This window comes from Peromyscus eremicus, chromosome 4 (assembly GCF_949786415.1).
Source record: "Peromyscus eremicus chromosome 4, PerEre_H2_v1, whole genome shotgun sequence".
In the NCBI taxonomy this organism is placed as follows: Eukaryota; Metazoa; Chordata; class Mammalia; order Rodentia; family Cricetidae; genus Peromyscus; species Peromyscus eremicus.
The window spans coordinates 99,536,349-99,557,280 of NC_081419.1; the positions used below are offsets into that span (position 1 = coordinate 99,536,349).

At 43.3% G+C, this 20,932-nt stretch overlaps 1 protein-coding gene across 1 annotated transcript in view; it reads right to left on the minus strand.

Annotated features, from left to right (window-relative positions):
• Secisbp2l (SECIS binding protein 2 like) overlaps nucleotides 1-10,100 on the minus strand; it is a 50,222-nt gene extending 40,122 nt beyond the window's left edge. The window contains exons 1-2 of the mRNA XM_059261308.1: nucleotides 9,920-10,100; nucleotides 1,293-1,471 (exon numbers count right to left, since the gene is read on the minus strand). Of these exons, the coding sequence (XP_059117291.1) occupies nucleotides 1,293-1,471; nucleotides 9,920-9,943 (203 nt within the window). The 5' untranslated portion in view covers nucleotides 9,944-10,100. The remainder of the gene's footprint in view (nucleotides 1-1,292; nucleotides 1,472-9,919) is intronic.
• Between the last annotated feature and the right edge of the window lie 10,832 nt (nucleotides 10,101-20,932).

Below are 20,932 nucleotides of genomic sequence, written 5' to 3' on the forward strand. Positions count from 1 at the left end.
ATTCCTAATGACTACCTCACATTAAGGCAAGAAAACAAATTCCTCATAGTGCACATGGCTATTTTGCTACAGAGAGAACTAGTATTATTGTTTATAGAAATGCTCTACATTAGCTGGGCGGTGGCGGCGCACGCCTTTAATCCCAGCACTCGGGAGGCAGAGGCAGGTGGATCTCTGTGAGTTCGAGGCCAGCCTGGGCTACCAAGTGAGTTCCAGGAAAGGCGCAAAGCTACACAGAGAAACCCTGTCTCAAAAAACCAAAAAAAAAAAAAAAAAAAAGAAATGCTCTACATTATCTGACAGTGCAATCTTTAAAACAACAACAATAACAAAAACGGGTCTCATGAAGCCTAGGCTAGCCTTGACTTCAAGGATGACCTAGAATTCATGATCCTCCTGCCTCTACCTCTCCATGTCTGTGACACCACACCCAACTGACCCAAAGATTTTCAATGAAGTCTAAGTTCAACTGAGAAGGATTCTTTAGTTCTACTGTTTGCCTAACTTTGAAAAGTCTGGAGTAAGAAACTCAGGATCTTCACTGGGGCGTTACTATTTCACAAGGTAGTCTGTTAATGTGTGTAATCACACATCCAGAATTTTGCAAAGAATGTGCTCTGGTATGAGAGTGTGCCACAATGGGCTACAGATGTGTAAATACTAGTTGCTTCAGCCCACAGACCACTGTACAGAGCCATAGAGCCATAGCTGCCTCATCCATTCATCCCAGAGTGCTGAGAAATACCATTTCCTGTACACAGCATAACTTGAAACAGGCAATACGATGAACAATACAATGAACTGTAGCAACGAGGGCCCCAGCAGACCTCTGGAGGGTCAGCAAGCATACCCCACTATTGCAAGCCCCGCTTGGTCCTATAGGCACATGCTATTGGAGCTACCGGGACCGGGTTAGATTTGGGGAGCAGCAGAAGTGCACACTCAATCACGGCACCCCAACACCTGTCCCTCATGTCTCCTTCTGGTGCCAGACACTGTCCTGGCAACTATGAGATTAAGCATTTAATCTCAAAAAAGGTTTCTTGTATTTCACATCTCCCTTGGGTCACTATACTCCAATATATTTCAATGGCATGCTCAGAAAAATGCATTTCCTCTTACAAAGAATAAGAAAATAATACATGTTGACAGCTTTCAAATTTCTGCATATTTTTACTTCTTCTTAAAAATACAAATAAATATTAAAGTTTGAAAGTTACAAAAGAAAAAGATTAATGGACTATGCCAAGTTCTATATCCCCACCAATGAAAAAAAAAACTAAAGATATTACCTATTGGACTGGTTTTCCTGGACAAATGGGTAACAGGTAATCAGATAACTGGGGATTGGCGTTGGCTCGACACCAGAAATGCTTCCATTATCGTTTGGGAGAGCCATAGGGAGCACAAACGCATCCAGATTCTTCTTCTGGGGAATAAATGGCTCTACTTCAGCGGACAGTTTGACATTCTTCAAAGAGAAAATAGAATGCATGGGTTAGAAATGAACAACCAATACACATTTGGCACTTATAACGACCCTCCAAACAGTACTCACAGAACACACAGAAGGAACGGCAATGTCAACTTAAAAAGTAAGCGGATAACCAGGAAACCAAGGAAGGACTTAACAAAAGTCACAACATTCCAATGAAATCATTTCTTATGCAACGGAGCTGCTAAAATAATCAAAAACTATAAAGAAGTCATAACTCAGCTCTAAAAATACAGTAGTAGTAAGAAATCTAGCTTCTCAGACAAAACGGTATTTTTTGCTAATTTCGTAAGGGGGAAAAGTCTTATTCAACTTAAGTTCTGAAGAATAATTACATTTCTTTGAAGAGTTGAAAAAGTAGTCTATTTTTGCCCATGGCAGGAAATTAAGTTTTGTATCATTAAATTACAATGAAGGGAAATGTCTAAAATGAGTCAAAAACATAGGAGAAAAATTAAGTTTCATGGTTAAGTATGGAGGGAAAGAATGATAGTAATTTTTCCAGGAGATACCAGACACTAATGTGACCCTAACACGGACTTCCATGTCAGTCTCCCCCATTCCTGTGTATCTTTTCTTATGATACAGTTCCAAAAAACTAAAAGCCATGGAAAACTACCCTCTGGGAAAACACACCCATGGAAAAATATTAAGAAATGAGCTCTGTACCCATCAGGACAGGAACACACTCTTAGGAAAGAGGCACCTGGGGAGCTTGGGGGTCCCTGGGAAGTTCTATATCTTAGAGGAACTTAAAAGCCATCCAACTTGTTATCAGGTTGTATGCTGATTTTAGTAATTTTCTGCACATTGTATTTAACAAATTTAAGTTTCTGAAACATAAAACTATCTGTAGGACGTGGGCACAGCGGCTCATCCCTGTAATCCTAGGAGACTAAAGTAGGAGAACCGCCAAGAGCCTGAGACCAGCCTGGGCTAAATAGTGAGTAAGTCAGCCCAGATACAACAAAACCCGGTCTCCCTACAAGGGGGTGGGTAGCAACTGGGGGTCGAATCCAACTGGTAGAGTACTTGCCTAGCATGCACAAAGCCCTGGGTTCAATTTCCAGCACCACATAAATTGGGCATGGTGGTGCAGGTTTGGAATCCCAGCACTCGAGAGGCAGAAAGTCAGGAGGATCACAAGTTCAAAGTCATCCATCCTCTGCTACATAGAATTCAATGCCAACCAGGTCTAGAGACCCTGTCTCAAAAAGGGAATTAAAAAAAAGCAATCTATGGTATAGTTTTCAAAATCAGAATGTTAACCATGTAAATTCATAATCTAAAAAATACTAAACACCTTATTAAAAACAAAGTTGGTGAAATATAAGTCAATATTTTTTTTTCTTTTTTTATTTTTATTTATTTATTTTATTTTATTTTTTTGGTTTTTCGAGACAGCCTTGAACTCACAGAGATCCGCCTGGCTCTGCCTCCCAAGTGCTGGGATTAAAGGCATGCACCACCACTGCCCGGCTGTAAGTCAATATTTCAACCACTCAAACAATTACCTTAAAAAACAATAGTTCTAGATGGTGATGGTGGCACACACCTTTAATCCCAGCACTTGGGAGGCAGAGGCAGGGGGATTTCTGTGAGTTCGAGGCCAGCCTGGGCTACAGAGTGAGTTCCAGAACAGCCAGACTACACAGCGAAAAACCCTGCCTCGAAAAACCAAAACCAAAAACAAAACAAAAAACACAAAACCAAAAACAAAATAATCCTAACTAGGACATTTTCCTACTAAAGGCATTAATGTGAAGTTTAATAAAAGCTCCCACAAAAACACAGGTCTCTTTTCTTACAAAAGTAATAACAAATGCATGAAAAGTTAAAGATAAGGCGTAATGGACAGCTTTTCCTCAGAAAAGCCAAACGATCCCTCAACAGTCTGGGGTATATATGAGAAACGCTCATTAACAGTGGAGGAGATAGATCTGCACTGTTCACAAGGTTCCTCCCTCCCTGCCCCACTGAACTGTGGAGTCAGCATTCACAACTATCAGCCAAAGCTGAAGGAGTAAGAACACCTACTGTGAACTATGGATGGTTTCCTGCAAGACAACTCTGGCAAAGCACCTTCAAGTGTCAGGGAGCTGGCAATTCTCATGCCACTCGTTAGAACTGAAAACTGACACACAACATACCAATAAGCCATTTACTTGGGTAAAGAAGCTGACTTCCAACAACTCAGATAATAAAAACTTGTTTTATATAGTTTATACACATGCACAAAAGCAGAGAAATCCTCTTTTAATTACACTAAAATGTAATTTTTAGGATTCTTTTAAAAACCAGAGTCCTTCTGAACATGGAAGAACTGTGAAGAGTTGTAAGATCTAGACTAATATTTATTAAGTTTCTATAAAGCAAGGAATACGAATACATTGAAGAGTCTATAATGAAGAAAAGAGTCATAGTAATTAACTATGAACAGTTTTAAATAATATTTTTCTTGCTTCTTCCCCTGTGCCCCTCCCCCAACAAAACCTCATCAAAATCAAAACAACCTAATCAATTACTTTGGTAACAAATTCAAATTCTTGTTCAGATCAAAGGTTGCAACAAACTTCTACACACAGCCTAATTTGCATTTTATATAAACATGTTATAGCCCCGGGTAACTTGCTCAGAATGTATGGCTACTTAAGCTGATGTGTACACACACACACACACACACACACACACACACACACACACAGGCACACACATACATGAATACATCCTCAAAGACAAAGACTTGTACTGGTTTCTACTCTAAGTGCAATTCTAGACACCAAAGTTCAACAATAAAATTCACAAACACTGAAATGATCCTTTGTTTTTAGCAAAGTGAGAGAAAGAGAGAGAAGCTACTGTGGTCAACAGCTGCATGGGTAGAAGATGTCACCAGAAGGAACAGACTGACAAGCTTTCTCTACAGTTTCAACGTTACATGTTTTCCAAAGTTGTTCATTGTGACTCTGAAGCTTTCAATTATCTACCATATACCTAAACAAACAGCCCAAAAAGCAATGCTGAATGCAAATAATCCTTTAAAATTCAAATGTCAAAATACAAATTTTGTCAATTTTTAATATTAGTATAGAAATCGAAGAAAATATCTTTGAAAATATTGAAAAATTAGACTAGTTACTTTATATAATATTATTCCTCAGTTTGAATTTCCATGTTTTAGTCACTAATTTTTATTGTCATTTTTTAAAGGGTCTCACTATTTCCAGACCAGCCTTGAACTCCTGATCCTCCTGCCTCACCCTCTCATAGGTATACACCACACCTAGCTCATGATCTATATATTTATATAGACACATTTTAAAGGTTTCTTTCCTTTTTAATTATATGTATATATGACTATATGTGGCTATGTGTGGGTAAGTGAAATAAGTGAGTATGTGTAGCTAGAGGGGTAGAGTCCATGGAGCTGGAGTCACAGGAAGTTGTGAGCCAACCTATGTGGGTGCTGGGAATTGAACTTGGGTCCACTGACAAGTCCTATGCTCTCTTAACCACTGAACCATCTCTCCAGCCCCTCATAATCTATATTTTGAGAAACTAAATTTTATAGAAGGGAACTATTACCTTACTGTAAAGAAAATGTAAATATGGGCTAGAGAGATGGCTCAGCAGTTAAGAGCATTGACTATTTTTCTAGAAGACACAGATTTGATTCTCAGCACCTACCTGGAGTCTCTAACTCCAGCTCTAGGGGAGCCAATGCCCTCTTCTGGTCCTCACAGTCACCAGGCATGCACATGTGCACAGACATGCATGCAGCCAAAACACTTATATACATAAAATAAAAAAAATAGATATAAAGTAATAGTATAACCACTGTTGTTTACTATCTGCTTCAAAAACCCAAATCAGTGATAAAACTATCTTTCACAAGTTATCTCAGAATTTCCTAAATTAATGAAAAATCTGAGTAATTCTGTGAAAATACTTATGCATTTCACTCATTTTTGATTTTGAACATATTAAAGCAAATGTCAGTAATAAAATGACATTTATACCAATAACCTTGAGAGAGTCCATTAGCCACGCACTGGCTCACAGAGCCTCAGTGACAGCCACCGCACCGAGGTGACGGAACACAAGCACAGAGCACTCAAAAGCACATCGCAGCAGAGAATGCATCCTGAGCTCCTCCTCCGAGAAGCCTCCAGGAGAATGCAAATAATCTCCCAGATTAAGCAACAGAAAAGTGACACCCACCTAAAATCAAAACTGAAGCAGAACATAATGAGACATTCTCCCACAGTGAAACCTCAGAGTATGTACCACACACCCACAGGAAAGACGATGGAAGCCTCCACATTCTATGTGAAGGGGAAAATGCATCAGACATTAATGCTTTTTACACCCCCGTACAGATAAAATAGGTGCCTTCGAGGGGACATGAATGAACCAGATACCTGCTGCTGAACTGTTGAAAAGTAAACCACTTGCAAGACAAACTGTAACTGTCAGTGTTCAAAATTTCAGAGCATACTGAGGAAAAGGCCAGGGGATTTACATAGAGTAACCACTTACGTCCTGACCCACACACTTTTCCACAGGACTATTAAAGCATGTTAAAACCTGATGGTGTTTTCTTAAACAATAACAGAAAGTCACCATTTTACATGTAATATTAATGTTCATATATCTAATTTATTAATTTCTACTTTTACATTTATTTTCTTTCTTGCTTTATTTAAAGTTTCTCCCCCAAATTCTTGCCTTGGACAGATAATTTTATTTTCCTTTTTAACTTTGACACACACAGAGTATTCGTGACTACACATCTGTCTCAGAGTAGCACTTCAGTCATATCTCATAGGTTTTACATATGATATGTAGTTATATTTTCCTAATAGCCTATTTATTATTCTACTTTTTGTCTTTGACCTTTGATATTTAGTTAATATTTTTCTAATGACTTGTCATTCTGTTTTTAATATAAAGGCTTAAAAATTTCCAAATGTTTTCACTAAATGAGCACATTCCCTAAGAGTATTATTTAGCCGGGCAGTGATGGCACAGGCCTTTATTCCCAGTACTCAGGAGGCAGAGGTAGGAAGATCTCTGTGAGTTCAAGGCCAGCCTGGTCCTCAGATTTCCAGGACAGCCAAAGGTACACAGAGAAACCCTGTCTTAAAACAACAACAACAAAAAGAAAAACCCAAACAAACAAAAGTGTGTGTATGTCTTAACGTCCCATAAAAAAACGTCAGTTGTGTGACTGGATAATAACTGTTTTCAAGTAACACTTAAAATACAGTTGCCCCTCCCTGTCCAAGGCAGGTTACCAGACCTTCACTACAGATCTGACAGTCCATGGATGCTCAGCTCTTGGAGGGAGTGTGGTATTTACACACAGGCTATTCACACCCCGCAGCGTACTGTTTACCTCTCTCTCTACTACTTACAACTAACAAACCCAAGGGCTATGTAAGGGTCTATCTTTTAGACTGTGTTGTTCAGGGACAACAAAGACAGCCTACACGTGTTCAGCACAGACTCAACTTTTTCTCCCTGAGTATTCCTGATCCAGCTGGTTCTCTCAGAGGTTGGAACCTGTAGATATGGAAAACTATGCATTTAGTTTGGAGTCCTGGTTTTTGCTAACTGTTAAAACAATCGTATATTTTTACTACATGTTCACACGTATATGTGATGTGTATGTGGGGTGTGAAGAGGACAGCTTTAAGGAAACGGTTCCTTCCTTTTTCTGTGGGTTCCAGGTCATCAGACTTGGTGGCAAGTACTTTTACCAACTGAGCGTCTCTCCAGCCCAGTTTTACATTCTTATTTGTGACAAAACTGCATGAAGCCATAGGCATTCGTTGCATTTGTCTTTCTAGGAATGAAAGAGGCAAATACTCAGTGATTTTTATAGCTCCTTTTAGAAGAGTGTACTTAATGTACTAAATAAAGTTAAGATGATTTTAGAGAACTGTGACGATATAAAACAGCCTGCAAACCTCAAGTGTCCTGTCACTTCTATGTTATTATTTATTCAAAAACTCCAAAACATTCCTAGATTTCCTAAAAATAGAGACACTGAATCTTTACAAATTAATTCCGTGATTTATTCCTCACATCCCTTTACACAAGATTTATTATTATTTATTATTATTATTATTATTAAGAAAAAGGAGGCCTGAAGACAGCTTGATCCATGAAGTGCTTGTTGTGAGAGAATAAAGACTTGAGTTTAGGTCCCCAGACCCAAGGAAAAAGTTAGTGCAGAGGTAGGGCCTGTGGTCCCAGTGTTGAGGGCAGGCAGAGGATCCCTGGGGCTCACTGGGAGGTAGGGCCTGTGGTCCCAGTGTTGAGGGCAGGCAGAGGATCCCTGGGGCTTGCTGGCCAGCCGGTCTAGCTGCATCAGTGAGCCCTGGGTTCAGTGAGGCACACACCACAAAAGTAAGGTGAAGAGCATATGAGGAAAATATCTGCCCAACCCTGACCTCTGACCTCTACATGCGCAGAATGCAATTTATTTCCCCAACACACACACACACACACACACACACACACACACACACACACACACGAAAATGCATCATACCAAGTAATAACTGTCCTTGTAACAGCTAACTCTGGTTGTTAAAAATTGAGCTACTTGTTATTGACTTAATAGTAAGAGAGAATACTCCTGAGAGGCTCTTCCCGTTTTAAGATGATTTCAGTTGTTATTACAATTAGGACTATCCATCTAGCACGACATTACCAATGACTTCTCAGAACATAAGCAAGGCTTATCTTTTCATAAAATGAGCTTGTGTAAATGGCAATTTTAAAAGCCTATAGCACGAATGTCTTCGGACACAAACGTTTAGATTAAGTTACCCTTGTACAGTCCTTCAAGGATTTATTAATTATGTTAACTTGAAGTGCAGCAAGTCTATTACTGAGCACAATTAAAAAATAAAAACAAACTAACTTATGTAAACTGCTAAGCACTACATCAGTTAATGCTGTAGGCGTTTTCAGAAATTCTGAATAAAAGCCAGCAATGGTTTAAAAGGAAAAACCAAAACATTTGGAGGGTGATGGGAATTTGACACAAATTCTTCTTGAGGGTTTTTACCTATCTAAATGCTGTTTAGTAGTTCTCCCACTACAGGCTGGGCTGAGGCAAGAGGTATGGGAGGGAAGAGAAAAAAAAAAAAAAAAACTTTGATAGGAAATAATTTTGCATGGCTTTTTTTCTAGCTCTTAAGATTTCCAAAGGTTTTGTAGATGGTGGAGTTTGTGGGATGACAGAGGAGGGATGCTCTCTAAACAGTCTGGTACACTTGCTCTTAGGATAATGACATGTAGAGAGCTATGCTAAACGCTACCATCTAAATAGGTAATTACATTTCCTCTAAGATGAAAGGAGCTGTGAGTATACATATGCATTACCGGTTCCTGAGTGTCCACGAAGGCTCAGAATGTCCCACCCTTTCATTAGAGATGCACATGCAGGAAATTTCCTTTTCTTTTGTCAAACTTTGAAATCTCTGATTTTTTCCGGAATTACTTTTAAAAACGTTTTACTTAAATTTAAGACAAGCTGTAACAAAATACTCTGGGCCACAGGGAAGTGTGTAGTTATCAAGAAGCCCCCCATCAATTTTCCTCTGATACTTTGTGCTCCTTAATAAAAGCAGACTTCTATTCTCTTGAAACTTTTCTTTCCTTCTTAAAGTCTGTGTGGCAAGGCCCTGCTGCAAAGTCCTGAGGCAGGAAGATCGACCCTAAGAGATCTAGGATAGAATAGACAATATGACAAGTCTCAACAACAGAAACGACAAAGTGCACAAAACTAGAAAGCTGTGTTTTGGCTTGAAAAGAGTGTAATTCAAAATCAAAACTGTCATTAACTACATATAAACATTTGGGAGATGGCGTCTCGTTTATTCGAGTTCACTATTAGCAAAAATAACAGGCAAATCACTAGTGTTTCTTTTCCCTTCAACTATGTGACTACCTGACCAAGGCTTTGGAAGAGAAGTGACAGTAAAGAAAATTCAGAATCCAATTAAGACGTTTCCAGAGAAGCTGGGGGGAGGAGGAAGCATGACACTATTCTTGTAAGTTATTTTTCACACTGTCACTAGCCCTTCCTCCCAGCACTTACCAGCAAGAATTTGATGCAATCAAAAACTAAAGAGACCACTAACGGAACTACTGTGCGAATACGAAAAGGGGGCTCAAAATGAACTCTTGCTCCACTTAAAAAGGGTAATTATTTGCAAAGTAACTAGCTAGGGAAACAAGGGGGAAAGCCACGGTAGTCGCTTCATAAAACGAATACATTCCAGACCGTTGCAAGAGCAACGCTTGTCGCCGCTGAGCACAGACCGGCCCCGGTCCACCTCCCCGGGCCTTCCAGCCCAGACGGCCTGGCCCTCCCGGAGGCCGAGAGCAGCCGGGGCACTCGCGTACCTGCTCGGCCGGCGCTCGATCCATGGCGCCGGCGTCGGGCGCCGGCTCTAGTCGGTGTGCGCGGCGCCGCGGGCCGCTTTCTCCATGGCCCCCCGCTCGGTCCCGCCGGGTCCCGTCCCCACCGCACCGCCGGCCGGACGCCGACTCGGCTACGCCACTGGCCCGGGAGGCGGCTCCAGCTCGCGGCGGTGGAGGCGGTGGCCGCCCCGGGGAGGGATCATCTGGGACGGAAGCCGAGCGGGGCCGAAAGGGCGGAGGCGCAGTAGGAAATGGAGGTGCGCAGGGGCGGGGACGGCCGAGGAGCAACCCGAGCGAGCGGGGGCGGCTGGAGGACGACCAAGGCCGGGGGCACCACGGGGTTGGGAGCTTCGATGTACACTCCTCCCAAGGACTGTTGAACTGGGAGAGTTGGGCCTCCCTTGAACCCGGGACGCCTCTGTTTGGTTTTTGCTGCGAGCTCGGAGTCTCTTCAGGAGCCAAAACTGAGTCGGGATATTGGAAGAGCTTGTAGCTCCTCGCTAGTCATGTGATCCTGCCAGGACTCTAAAAGAATGAAAACAACACTCTTGCCCTCAGAAAAGTGCACAAATCAGTTGCATACCCGGAGTAGCCGTGGGAAAGAAGCCCTGTTAAAATCTCCACAAACAATGATTAATTAATATATTGTTCAGGTTCAGACTCACATCTAGTCTCAATCGCAGGTTGATTTTGCCCATCTCAAACCCTAGATGTACCCAGAATCTACATAACTACCCAAGAAGTGATTATCTTCTCCGCTGCCTTCCCCCTATGCTTATGGATTGTTCCTTTTAATCTTCCTGTCATCGACGCCTTAAAGACAGAGTCAGCCTTGAAACTGGACGCTACTGTTAGACTCTCTCTGGGGAGTTAGGCACAGCCTCTAACACAAGCTCTCCAGAAGAGTTCTGGCTTGATAAAGTGAATCAGCTGAATTATATATTCTTCAGTGAAGAAAGCAAGTAGGCTTGGCTGCTGTTTAGGTCACTAGTGAAGGGATCAATGTCTGAAAAAGTGAAAGAAGTTTAAGAAATTTGCTTTGTCATCATGCTTCCGGAGAGGATAGACAAGCTTACAAATTGCCTTTTTGGTTAGTCTGGGTTATTAGTCTGATTTTACCTGAAGCCTTCAAGCAGAGGCTAGTCTATGAAGGTCCTAACTGTGCTAGTGTGGATGTTGTATTTTTGCCAACTTAAAAGAGCTGTATTATGTCAACAAGACATATGAAGGCTGGTACGCACACAGAATGATGGAGAAACATGTACGCTTGTACATGGAGACTTTCACGCATTTGGCTTTACTCTGCCACACACACACACTTTTATTTAAATTGCGCACATATTTGTGTTAGAAATGTGCAAGCCGTGTAATGTTAGATCCTTTAGAGTCTATTACACACCCTTGTTCGGGATTCAATGAGTGCAGAAGGAATTTAAGGATGTTCCACAAAAGGAAGCTATTTATACAGGGTAGTTACATAAGCTAGCAGATGTTCATCCTGCTTTCCAACAGAAAGATGAAAAGAACCGTGTCCCTTCTGGTGGTCTTCAGCAGTGAGACACCCCCATGTGAGTTAGAAGTCATAAATGTACTATCGTTTTTGAGGTTTTCCCCTTCTTCTGCAGGATCTGTAAGAGGAAATTTAAATACAGAATCTCTAAATATCTTTCCACATTATGTGATTTCTGTGACTGAAATTGCTCTGGTTGAGCATCTTCTAAATCCAACATTTATATAAATTATAAGAATTATACAAACAAGAAGTGTCACAGTGTCCTATTAATTTAATGGAATCCCAAAATGGATGGCTATGGCTCTTAACCAGATCCAGGACAGGCACCAAAACTACACAGAGAAACCCTGTCTCAAAGAACCAAAAAAAAGCCGGGCGGTGGTGGCGCATGCCTTTAATCCCAGCACTCGGGAGGCAGAGCCAGGAGGATCTCTGTGAGTTCGAGGCCAGCCTGAGCTACCAAGTGAGTCCCAGGAAAGGCGCAAAGCTACACAGAGAAACCCTGTCTCGAAAAACCAAAAAAAAAACAAAAACAAAAAGAAAATCAACTCTATGAAGAAAACAAAGAAATTTAAAGAACTATTTTACAGGTGATATAAATGAATTATTTTATTTAGCAACAAACGTTAATATAGTCAACGTGCCAAGTACAATGCTAATTACTGGAGATACAGTCATTAACAAGCCGTGGTGAGGGCAAAGGCCATATTTGTCTAATGGGCAAGACACACACAGAGCAAGTAATTCCCAAGGAAATGTATCTTGACAAAGAAATCCAGGAGGAATGGGGATTGAAACCAGAGAAGGTGGATCTGAAGGAACAGATTCTAAGAAGATCAGGCAAGCGCTGTAATGGAGAAGAGGCTGCTTGCTCTTCTGGCATTGGAAGCAAGAGTGCAAGCTGAAGGGCTGCCTGGCCTAGAGAGTGGGTCAAAGGCGAGCCTGAAACCTGCATTCTATCTCAACATCAAGAATGGGGGGGGGGGTGCTAGGGATATATATTCAGTGGTATACTGCATGGCTAGCATGCACGAGGACCTGGGTTCAACTCCTAGCAGGGCACCAACACACACACACACACACACACACCACACATATACTACACACACACACAACACACACATACACACACACACACACACACACACACACACACACACACACACACCCTCTGAGGCTTTTGGAGGGTGCAGGATACAAAAACCACTGGAAGAAATTGGACTCCTATGGAAGGAGAGACAGTCCACTATGACAGAAAGTAAGGAAGAAAAGATACATTACTACGGCTAGAGTTACATTTACCATAAGTTTGGTATCCAGCCTTGAAGGGATACCCTTACTAGCTTTTGTTTCCTCCTTGAAATAGGATGCCACGTAGAAAACATATTTAACATTTGTGCATGCCTAGGAGTGTATGCCAACACAAAACAAACTCAGTGAGATATTTTTGAGCTTTTTGTTTCATTATGTCTTGGCATTTTTGGTCTTACTGTCTTTTGCTTATTTGTTTTGATTTTTCTTTTTGTGGGTTTTTTGTTTCTTTGTTTTGCTGTGTGTGTGTGTGTGTGTGTGTCTTTTTTTTTCTTTGAAAGAGAGAGAACATAAAGTTGGATGTGTAGGAAAGTGGGAAGGCTCTGGTGGAGGGAAAAACATGATCAAAATACATTGTCATTATCATTGTCTCCATTGATTTTTAAACCTTTTCTATCTCTATCAAGTATTTCCCTCACACACTATTTCCCTATGATGTCTTCACCATCCATTCCAATGCCCAGGATCTTACAAGTGCTCAGTAAATAATTAGGAAATCAAAGGTCAGAAGCTTCTTGGGAATTGATGCTCTAGGGACTCAGGTAGGCAGCCTTTTGAGATGGCTTAAGAATCCCTTGCTTAAGCAGCTTTGGGAAGAATTCCCTCCCACCAAACTCTAGGGTGGTTTCTTGTTTTGTTTTGTTTTTTGTTGTTGTTGTGGTGGTGGTGGTGGTTTTTATTACTTTCTCATCCTATGACTCTCCATCCAGCTTTACCTCTGTCTAACCACTAGACCATCCTAATTTTGGCATATATCAAAGCAAATGGCAGGCTTCAGTACACTTTTTCTCTGGGGAAAGTGCGTACATCCACAGATCTACAGTCAGTAAAAAATGATGTTTCATCCGCAGTGTTTTCTATGCCCACAAAATCTTCTCTTTCCTAGGAACTTGGATGTCTCAGTAATCCTGTATTCTCTCAGACTCTGGGAGAGGCTGTCAAAGTCTCCACGTATTTTCCTGAAAGCTGTTCTGCATTGACTGGAGGCTAGGAGAAGTGTCTCTCCTCTCCAGGGTGGGAGTGGAAGCTAAGTGTCAGGCCTGTCCACAGCAGTACTCACGAGTGTCACAACCACCACACCACCACCTCCACCACCACCTCCACACCAACACCACACCACCACACCACCACCCACCACCACACCACCACCTCCACCACACCACCACCTCCACCACCTCCACCACCTCCACCACCACCACCACCTCCACCACCACACCAATACCACCATCACCACCACCGCCACCACCACCCACACATATACACATTTGGAAGATTTTGAAAAAGTTTGTTAAACTTGTATTTGTCATAAAGTTGAAGGGCTAAATATCAGAATTAGTACTTCAAAGACCTAAAAACAAATCTGGATGTTTGTTCAAGAACTGGTTTATTGCTTTACAGTTTCATTGTTAAAAGTGTTAAGTCTGAGGAGACTACTCCAACACTGGAAGTATTTCCCAAGCCTGACATCTGAGTTCCAGCCCCAGAACCCATAGCAGGAGAACCAGCTCCAAGGTTGTCCGTGCGCGCGTGCACACACACACAAATAATAATAATAATAATAATAATAATAATAATAATAATAAATAAGAGTAAAAGTACCAGGAGTTGAAGCCGAGGCCCTGGGCATGGAGGGCAAGCACTCTAGCACTGATCTACACCCCTAGCCCACTGGAGGCATTTTTACAACTAGGAGACAACCTCCGAGGCAAATAACCTGGCAATCAGACAGAATAAGCCATAAAATCTCACATAAGGCCAGCATCTCTGAAAAGGCTGCACCATACCTCTGGCTCCATTTTCTTCTCTCTCTCTCTCTCTCTCTCTCTCTCTCTCTCTCTCTCTCTCTCAGCTCTAGCAGACTGACCTCCAGTCTACTCTCCAAACATTCCAAGCACATTCACTTCTGAGTCTCTGTTCTGGTCTTGCTGCTTCCGCTGCCTGGAGGGCTCTCACCCCCACGTAACACACGTGATTCCAGCCTTTGCTTGAGGCCTCTGCCTGAGGATGGCTTTTGAATGAGCAGCACTACCTCAGAGCCAGGCCTTGTAGTACAGGCCTACAATCCCAGCTACTTGGGAGTCTGGAGCAAGGAGGATTGCAAATTCAAATCTGCCTGGGACAGAGTTGAAGCCTAGCATGAGCAACTTAGTGAGACCCTGTTTGAAGACAGAAAGCCGGAAGAGGGCCTTAATGGCAGAACACACACAGAGTCCTGGGTTCAATCCCTAGGACCACCAAACAAACCACAGCAAAATATCATTGCCTCGTGGTTCCTGGCCTTTTCTGCATGGCTCTCAACACTGCCTATAACGTGCTCCATCTTATCGTTCTGTGTATTGACCATCAATTTCTGTAGAAAGCTCCATGAAGACAAGGGTTTTGGGGTTTGCTTGCTGGGTATTTGGGTTTTGTCCACTGTTGGATAGTTCCTGTGCTTAAATCACCATCAAGCACACAGTAGGCCTTCAGCATATACTCACAGTGGCTATTGCAAATAGAAGCTCTGAGCATGTGTCTGAGTCTAAAAACTTCAGTGGCTGCCTTTGCACATATTTATGTGTACTCTTATCTCCTTGACTTTATGCCATGCTTTCTATTTATCTGGCCCCTCCCAGACTGAAAATTATTTCATTCATTTCCTGGACGCAGCCTCAAATTTCCCCCAGCTTGTGCCAAGTCTGTAAGAGTTGCCTTAAAATTCCCCTCCTGGCCTAAATTGTTCGTGTACTGTGTATAATTATCCGTGCAATTATTTTTCTCTGAGTATACACTCTTTGATAACAGGGTTACTTAATAATGTTTGTTGAATGAGTGCACGAGCTTGCACTTACAGCTGACTCAGAGTCACCAAAAGTAGAGAGCTAACTAGATGGTAGGCTCTGATGGAATCCCTTGACTCCGTTGAGCTGTAAGTTGTATGCGAATAAAATAAAAGCAGAAGATAAAAAGAAAACCCAAACGATTTGTGGACGGTAAGGTCAGCTGCACACAGAGCAGCCACAACAACTGCCAAGCGATGTAGCATAGGTAGCCGAGATTTGGAAAGGAAACCATTTGCCACGTAAGTGGACTCTGGAATCAGATTTTTTACAAATTAGTCATAGCATTCATTTTTATGGCAGTGAGTTCTTCGGGTCACGCTGGCTAGAAGCAGGAAATAACTTCCAAGGTTTATGACAGGATATGGTAGTGGTCTGGATGAGAATGCTTCCCATGGGCTCAGATATTTGAATGCTTGGTCCCCAGTTGGTGGAACTGTTGGGAAAGGTGTCTTAGTCAGGGTTACTGTTGTTGTGATGAAACTGCACGACCCAAAACAAGTTGGGGAGGAAAGGGTTTATTTGGCTTGCACTTCCACATCACAGTTCATCATTGAAGGAAGTCCGAGCAGGAACCTGGAGACCGGAACTGATGCAGAGGCAATGGAGGCATACTGCTTACTGGCTTACTCCTCATGGCTTTTCTCAGCCTTATAGAATCCAGGACCACTAACCCAGAGGTGTCCCCACCCACAATACGCTGGGCCCTCACCCTTTAATCACTAATTAAGAAAATGCTTTATCTGTGCTGCTGTTGAGGACAATGTCTGGGTCCATGGTTCTATTGCAGCTGGGTACCGTGTTGATATCCATGGCCCATGTTACCACCAAAGGCCATTTGGATGTCCATGGTCTGTGCTGCTGCCTGAAGCCATGTTGATGTCCATGAGCCGGGCTTTGGTAGAGGGCTGTTTTGATGTCCATAGTCTGTACTACCACCAGAGACCATGCTGAGGTCTGTGGCATGTGCTGATGCTGGAAACCATGTGGATGTCTGTGGTTCATGCTCCCGCTGACTGTAAAAGGCAAGGAAGCTCCTTTTGCCCTACCCCTGCCCTCATCCCCTAAAAAGTAACAGCCTAGGCAGGAAACCATGGAAGAGAACTCTTAAAAATTGCGATAAGGAGGCTGAAGTGTAGCTCTCCACAGTTGATGGCTTCTGGCAAAGTAGGGGTGGGGAAGGACTCTGTTTTCTTTAAGGGGCTGGACCGTGTTCCAGTGAGTATACGGGCAACACAAATTGGATGTGTGTGTGTGTGTGTGTGTGTGTGTGTGTGTGTGTTTATTCTTTTTTTGCAGGGGGTGGTCACAAGGGTGAAGGGTGGATCTGGGAAGTGACTGTGATTGGGGTATATCATATGAAATTCCCAAATAATAAAAAAAAATATTATGTTGGGGGGGGGGGGAAGAAAAAGAAAATGCTCTACAGTCTTGCCTGCTTACAGCCAGATTTTCTGAAAGCATTTTCTCAGTTGAGTCCCTCCCCTCAGATAACTATAGCTTATGTCAAGCTGATGTAAAACTAGCCAGCACAGAAGGACTAGGAGGTGTGGCCATGTTCGAGGAAGTGTGTCCCTGGGGTGGGCTTTGAAATTTCAAAAGATTCAAACAATTCTAGCTCTAGTGCTCTCGCTCTCTCTCTGTCTCTCTGTCTCTGTCTTTGTCTCTGTTCCTCTCTGTCTCTCTCTCTGCTTCTCTCTCTCTGTCTCTCTGTCTCTGTCTGTCTCTGTCTCTCTGTCTCTGTCTCTGTCTCTCTCTCTGCCTTGTGTCTGGGTCTCAAGATGTGAGCTCTCAGCTAGTGTTCCAGCACTATGCCTGCCTTCCATGATGACCATGGACTCCAGCCCTCTGAAACCATGTGCCCCAAATGAAATGCTTTCTTTGACAAGTTGTCTTGGACATGGTGTCTCATCAACAGAGAGTAACCAAGACACGAGGGCTTCAGATTATTTTCTTGAGCTATTACAGACTCAGTCCTTTTTCAGAGGACACTCCTGTGACAATGAGGACAACAAATCTCTGATAGCTTCCCTTCATTTGGAAGGACTATGTAACCTGACTGGGAAAGTCTCTCTCAGTTCAGTGTTTTTTTACCCTGCCTTTACAAACTTTTGTAAATGAATAAGCAACCTAGAATTTTCACATCAGTGACTCATATCTGCAGCGACCCAAACCGACATCCTTTCTGGAAGGTCTCTTCTAAACCAGCAGGAACTTGGACTGTATGCAGATCCACTTCTGAGGGCTCCTTCTTGTCGCCTTGGTATAGCATTAGGTTTCCCTGAAGTGTCTAAGCAGCTCACTGAGCACCCCAGGCCCACCAGCCATGGAGGAAACATAAGAAATATCACTTTAATAACCAAAAGTGGTGGTGGAGACGACACTTCTGAAAAAGTGCTCTCGCTCCAAATGACCAAATTCGGGTTTTCCTTTTCTTGAGTTGTAAGTGTTTTTGCATAAATAAGATGAAAGCAATAAGAACAGAATAAAAGAGAAACATCACCCACATCTCGTCTTTCTAACATATGGGAAAGTTTTTGTGGTTTCCATTTTCCTGAATGCATGGACAGCAAATGACCAGTTTTAACCAATTAATCTGCAGGCACTTAGACCTACTATCCAACACCCTGCATGTTCACTGTCTAGAAACAGGGTAGAGAGAAGTCATTACTCTGGGCACTAGAGCTTGACTGAATGGCACCTGGGAGCTTGGGAAGAGCCTGAAACAGACTGGGGGAATCTAGTCTTGAGACTGATCCCAAAGTGTGCCTCACACTCAGCTCCTCGGGCCCACAGTCCCAGCACTGACCCCAAACAGAATAGGGTTTCCATCTAATTAAAAGGCAATTGGAGTGTTCATGAGGACAATTGTGTCTAGTCCCCATCCCCTGCCGACATTATCCAGATCTGGGGGTAGAAGGTATCATCATGTGCGTTTGGAGAAAATGGCAATCATACAAAATTCTAAAGCTGCTTTAGAGATACCCAGATAATATCAAAACTCCCCTCTTGTGGCTTCATCCAAGACCCATCTACAATAAATGTCAACAAGAAATGGCAGCTGCTTCTGGACCCTCAGCTTTCCCCCAGTCCTTCCACAATCGGCAGGCAGATGCTTGAGGAGGACATCTACAAAAATCTCTGCTTGTTGCTCCCGGCTGCCCTACCCTGTTGCTTCACTTTAACTGGTGACAGAGGACTCATTCATTTAGCCAGCTGGCCCAGAGGTCTCGAGATTTGTAGCTGGGCCAAGTTCTAACAGGTTGCAAATCACAGGCTTTGAACTGGTCGAGATTTCTAGAGAAGCAACAGGAGCTGCGGTCTCGGTCTCGGGTGGTCAAAAATAATGGCTGGCAAGACTGCACTCGCCTCTTCCCAGCAGCGCTCGGGGCTGAGGCCTTTGCAAAAAGCATCTCCTTTAACCTGCACAACAAGCCCTGCGGTAGGAATCAAAGCCTGTTTTTTACCCCCTTGAAAGGGGACAGCTGTGGGTCTCGATGAGCTTGCATAGACTCCTCGTGTAGTTGGGAAGTGGTGAGGCTGAGCTGGAAAACAGCACACCTAAGAGTTCACACACTAAAGAGACGGCTCGTTCCTGAAGGTGAGACTACCGCAGCTGGCATGTGTTTGCCTTGGACTCAGGAGATGGACAAGCCTCCTAAATGCTGTGCTCTCACCTCCCCTACTTGGAACCTATGACTCACGCCCAACGCTAGCACTGGCCCGCTGTTAGAGGCGAGCTATCTGCTCCCCCGTGCTAACCAGAACTGCCCTACCATGACAAATAACCTCAAATCAGTGACAATGACGGGACGCAGACAAAAAGAGGAAGTGAGGGTCCAGGGGAGAGGTTCTTTTAGCCCCGTCAAACCCCTCTCTGGCATGAGGAAATGGTTTTGGATGGCCAGTTAACTGGGGACAGAGCGGACGCAGCAGTTTCAGCAAAGCTGCTTGAGAGACAAAAACCAGAGATCTGGGTGTAAGAACACGGCCTGGCTGGACGAGGTGACTCACCCACGTAGTCCTAGAACTTGGGAGGCTAAGGCAAGAGGATCATAGTGAATTTGAAGCCAGCCTGAACTACAGAGAGTGAGACCCTGTCTCAACCTACGCCATAAAAAAAAAAACAACGATCTGTGGTCTCCTCTGCAGACAATAACTCAGGAACTGTGTCTGTTCTAAAGGATGGGGGAAGTGAACTGGGAGGAAACTGAGGGACAAGGAGTGGGCAGAAAGGAAAACAAACAAAAAGGAGACACGAATGTCAAGTGGAACGAAAACAAAGAGGAAAGGCCGCAGGTGCCCCTGGGTGCGAAGCTGTCCAGTTTGGTAGGCCACACACTGGCTCCCCGCCTGCAGCTCCCTGGGCACCTGGGCTGTCAAAAGGAATGAAGTGGGTCGGGGAGGAGCTTCCGACAGAATCTCTCTCTCACACACAGACTTCCTGCAGGTCCAGTATCCCAGTTTCTTTCCCTCTTGTCCTTGTCCACTGCGGCTGCTCTGTAAACCACATGCCCATCATTCATTCTCTCCTACTCAACTTTCCCACTCATATTCGGCAGCCTGGCCCTAGAGTGTGAGTGTTTATTTTGCTACGAGCTAGGAATGTACGAGAGAGACATTAAATCCAAAATGTCCACAGAGTGCTCACTGGAGTCAGATCTTAGAGGCCAGAGCCTGAGAGCATTGCAGCCCTCCTACGGTGCAACTGTCCCAAGCCTTTGCCTCCTTTTCCAAGACCCTGTGGCAACATTCCACGTAAAGAGAGCAGGAAAAGTGCAGGCTTGATAACAGGATGTGGTCAAGGCTACTGCTCCATTTCTTCTTAGATCCAAGTTGGCAGTTTTTTACTTTTGTGTTACGGGCATGGTATGTTGCTGTCATTTGTTTGGATTTGGTTTCAGAAGTATAAAAACACTCTTCTCACTGCTCCGGGTGGGGATATGTTCTAAGGGGAAATCCAGATGAAAAAAAGAGGCAGTGCTGTTGTCCCACAGCGTGGGTTCTGGATGAGGAAAGGCCACTTTGAAAGAGCATGCTGTTGAAATGCTGTTGGATGCGTGCCCAGAGCTCATGCCATCAGGTCACATCACCTGATATCAGACGAGCTGGATGATTCACGGGTCACCAAGATCCAAACATTGCATCACATTCAGGAGTTGAAGATACATCTTAGGATATTAAGTGGATACATAAGGAGGTGAGTGGGTGGGTGTTGAGCAGCACAGGTAGCAAGCAGCACAGCAGGGCATTTCAACAACCAACAAGCCTAGACTCCTTTAACACAGCAATATCCCCATGGCTGACTGCCAAAGACACCTTTGTAGAAAGCCTTCTGAGAACGAGTACAGG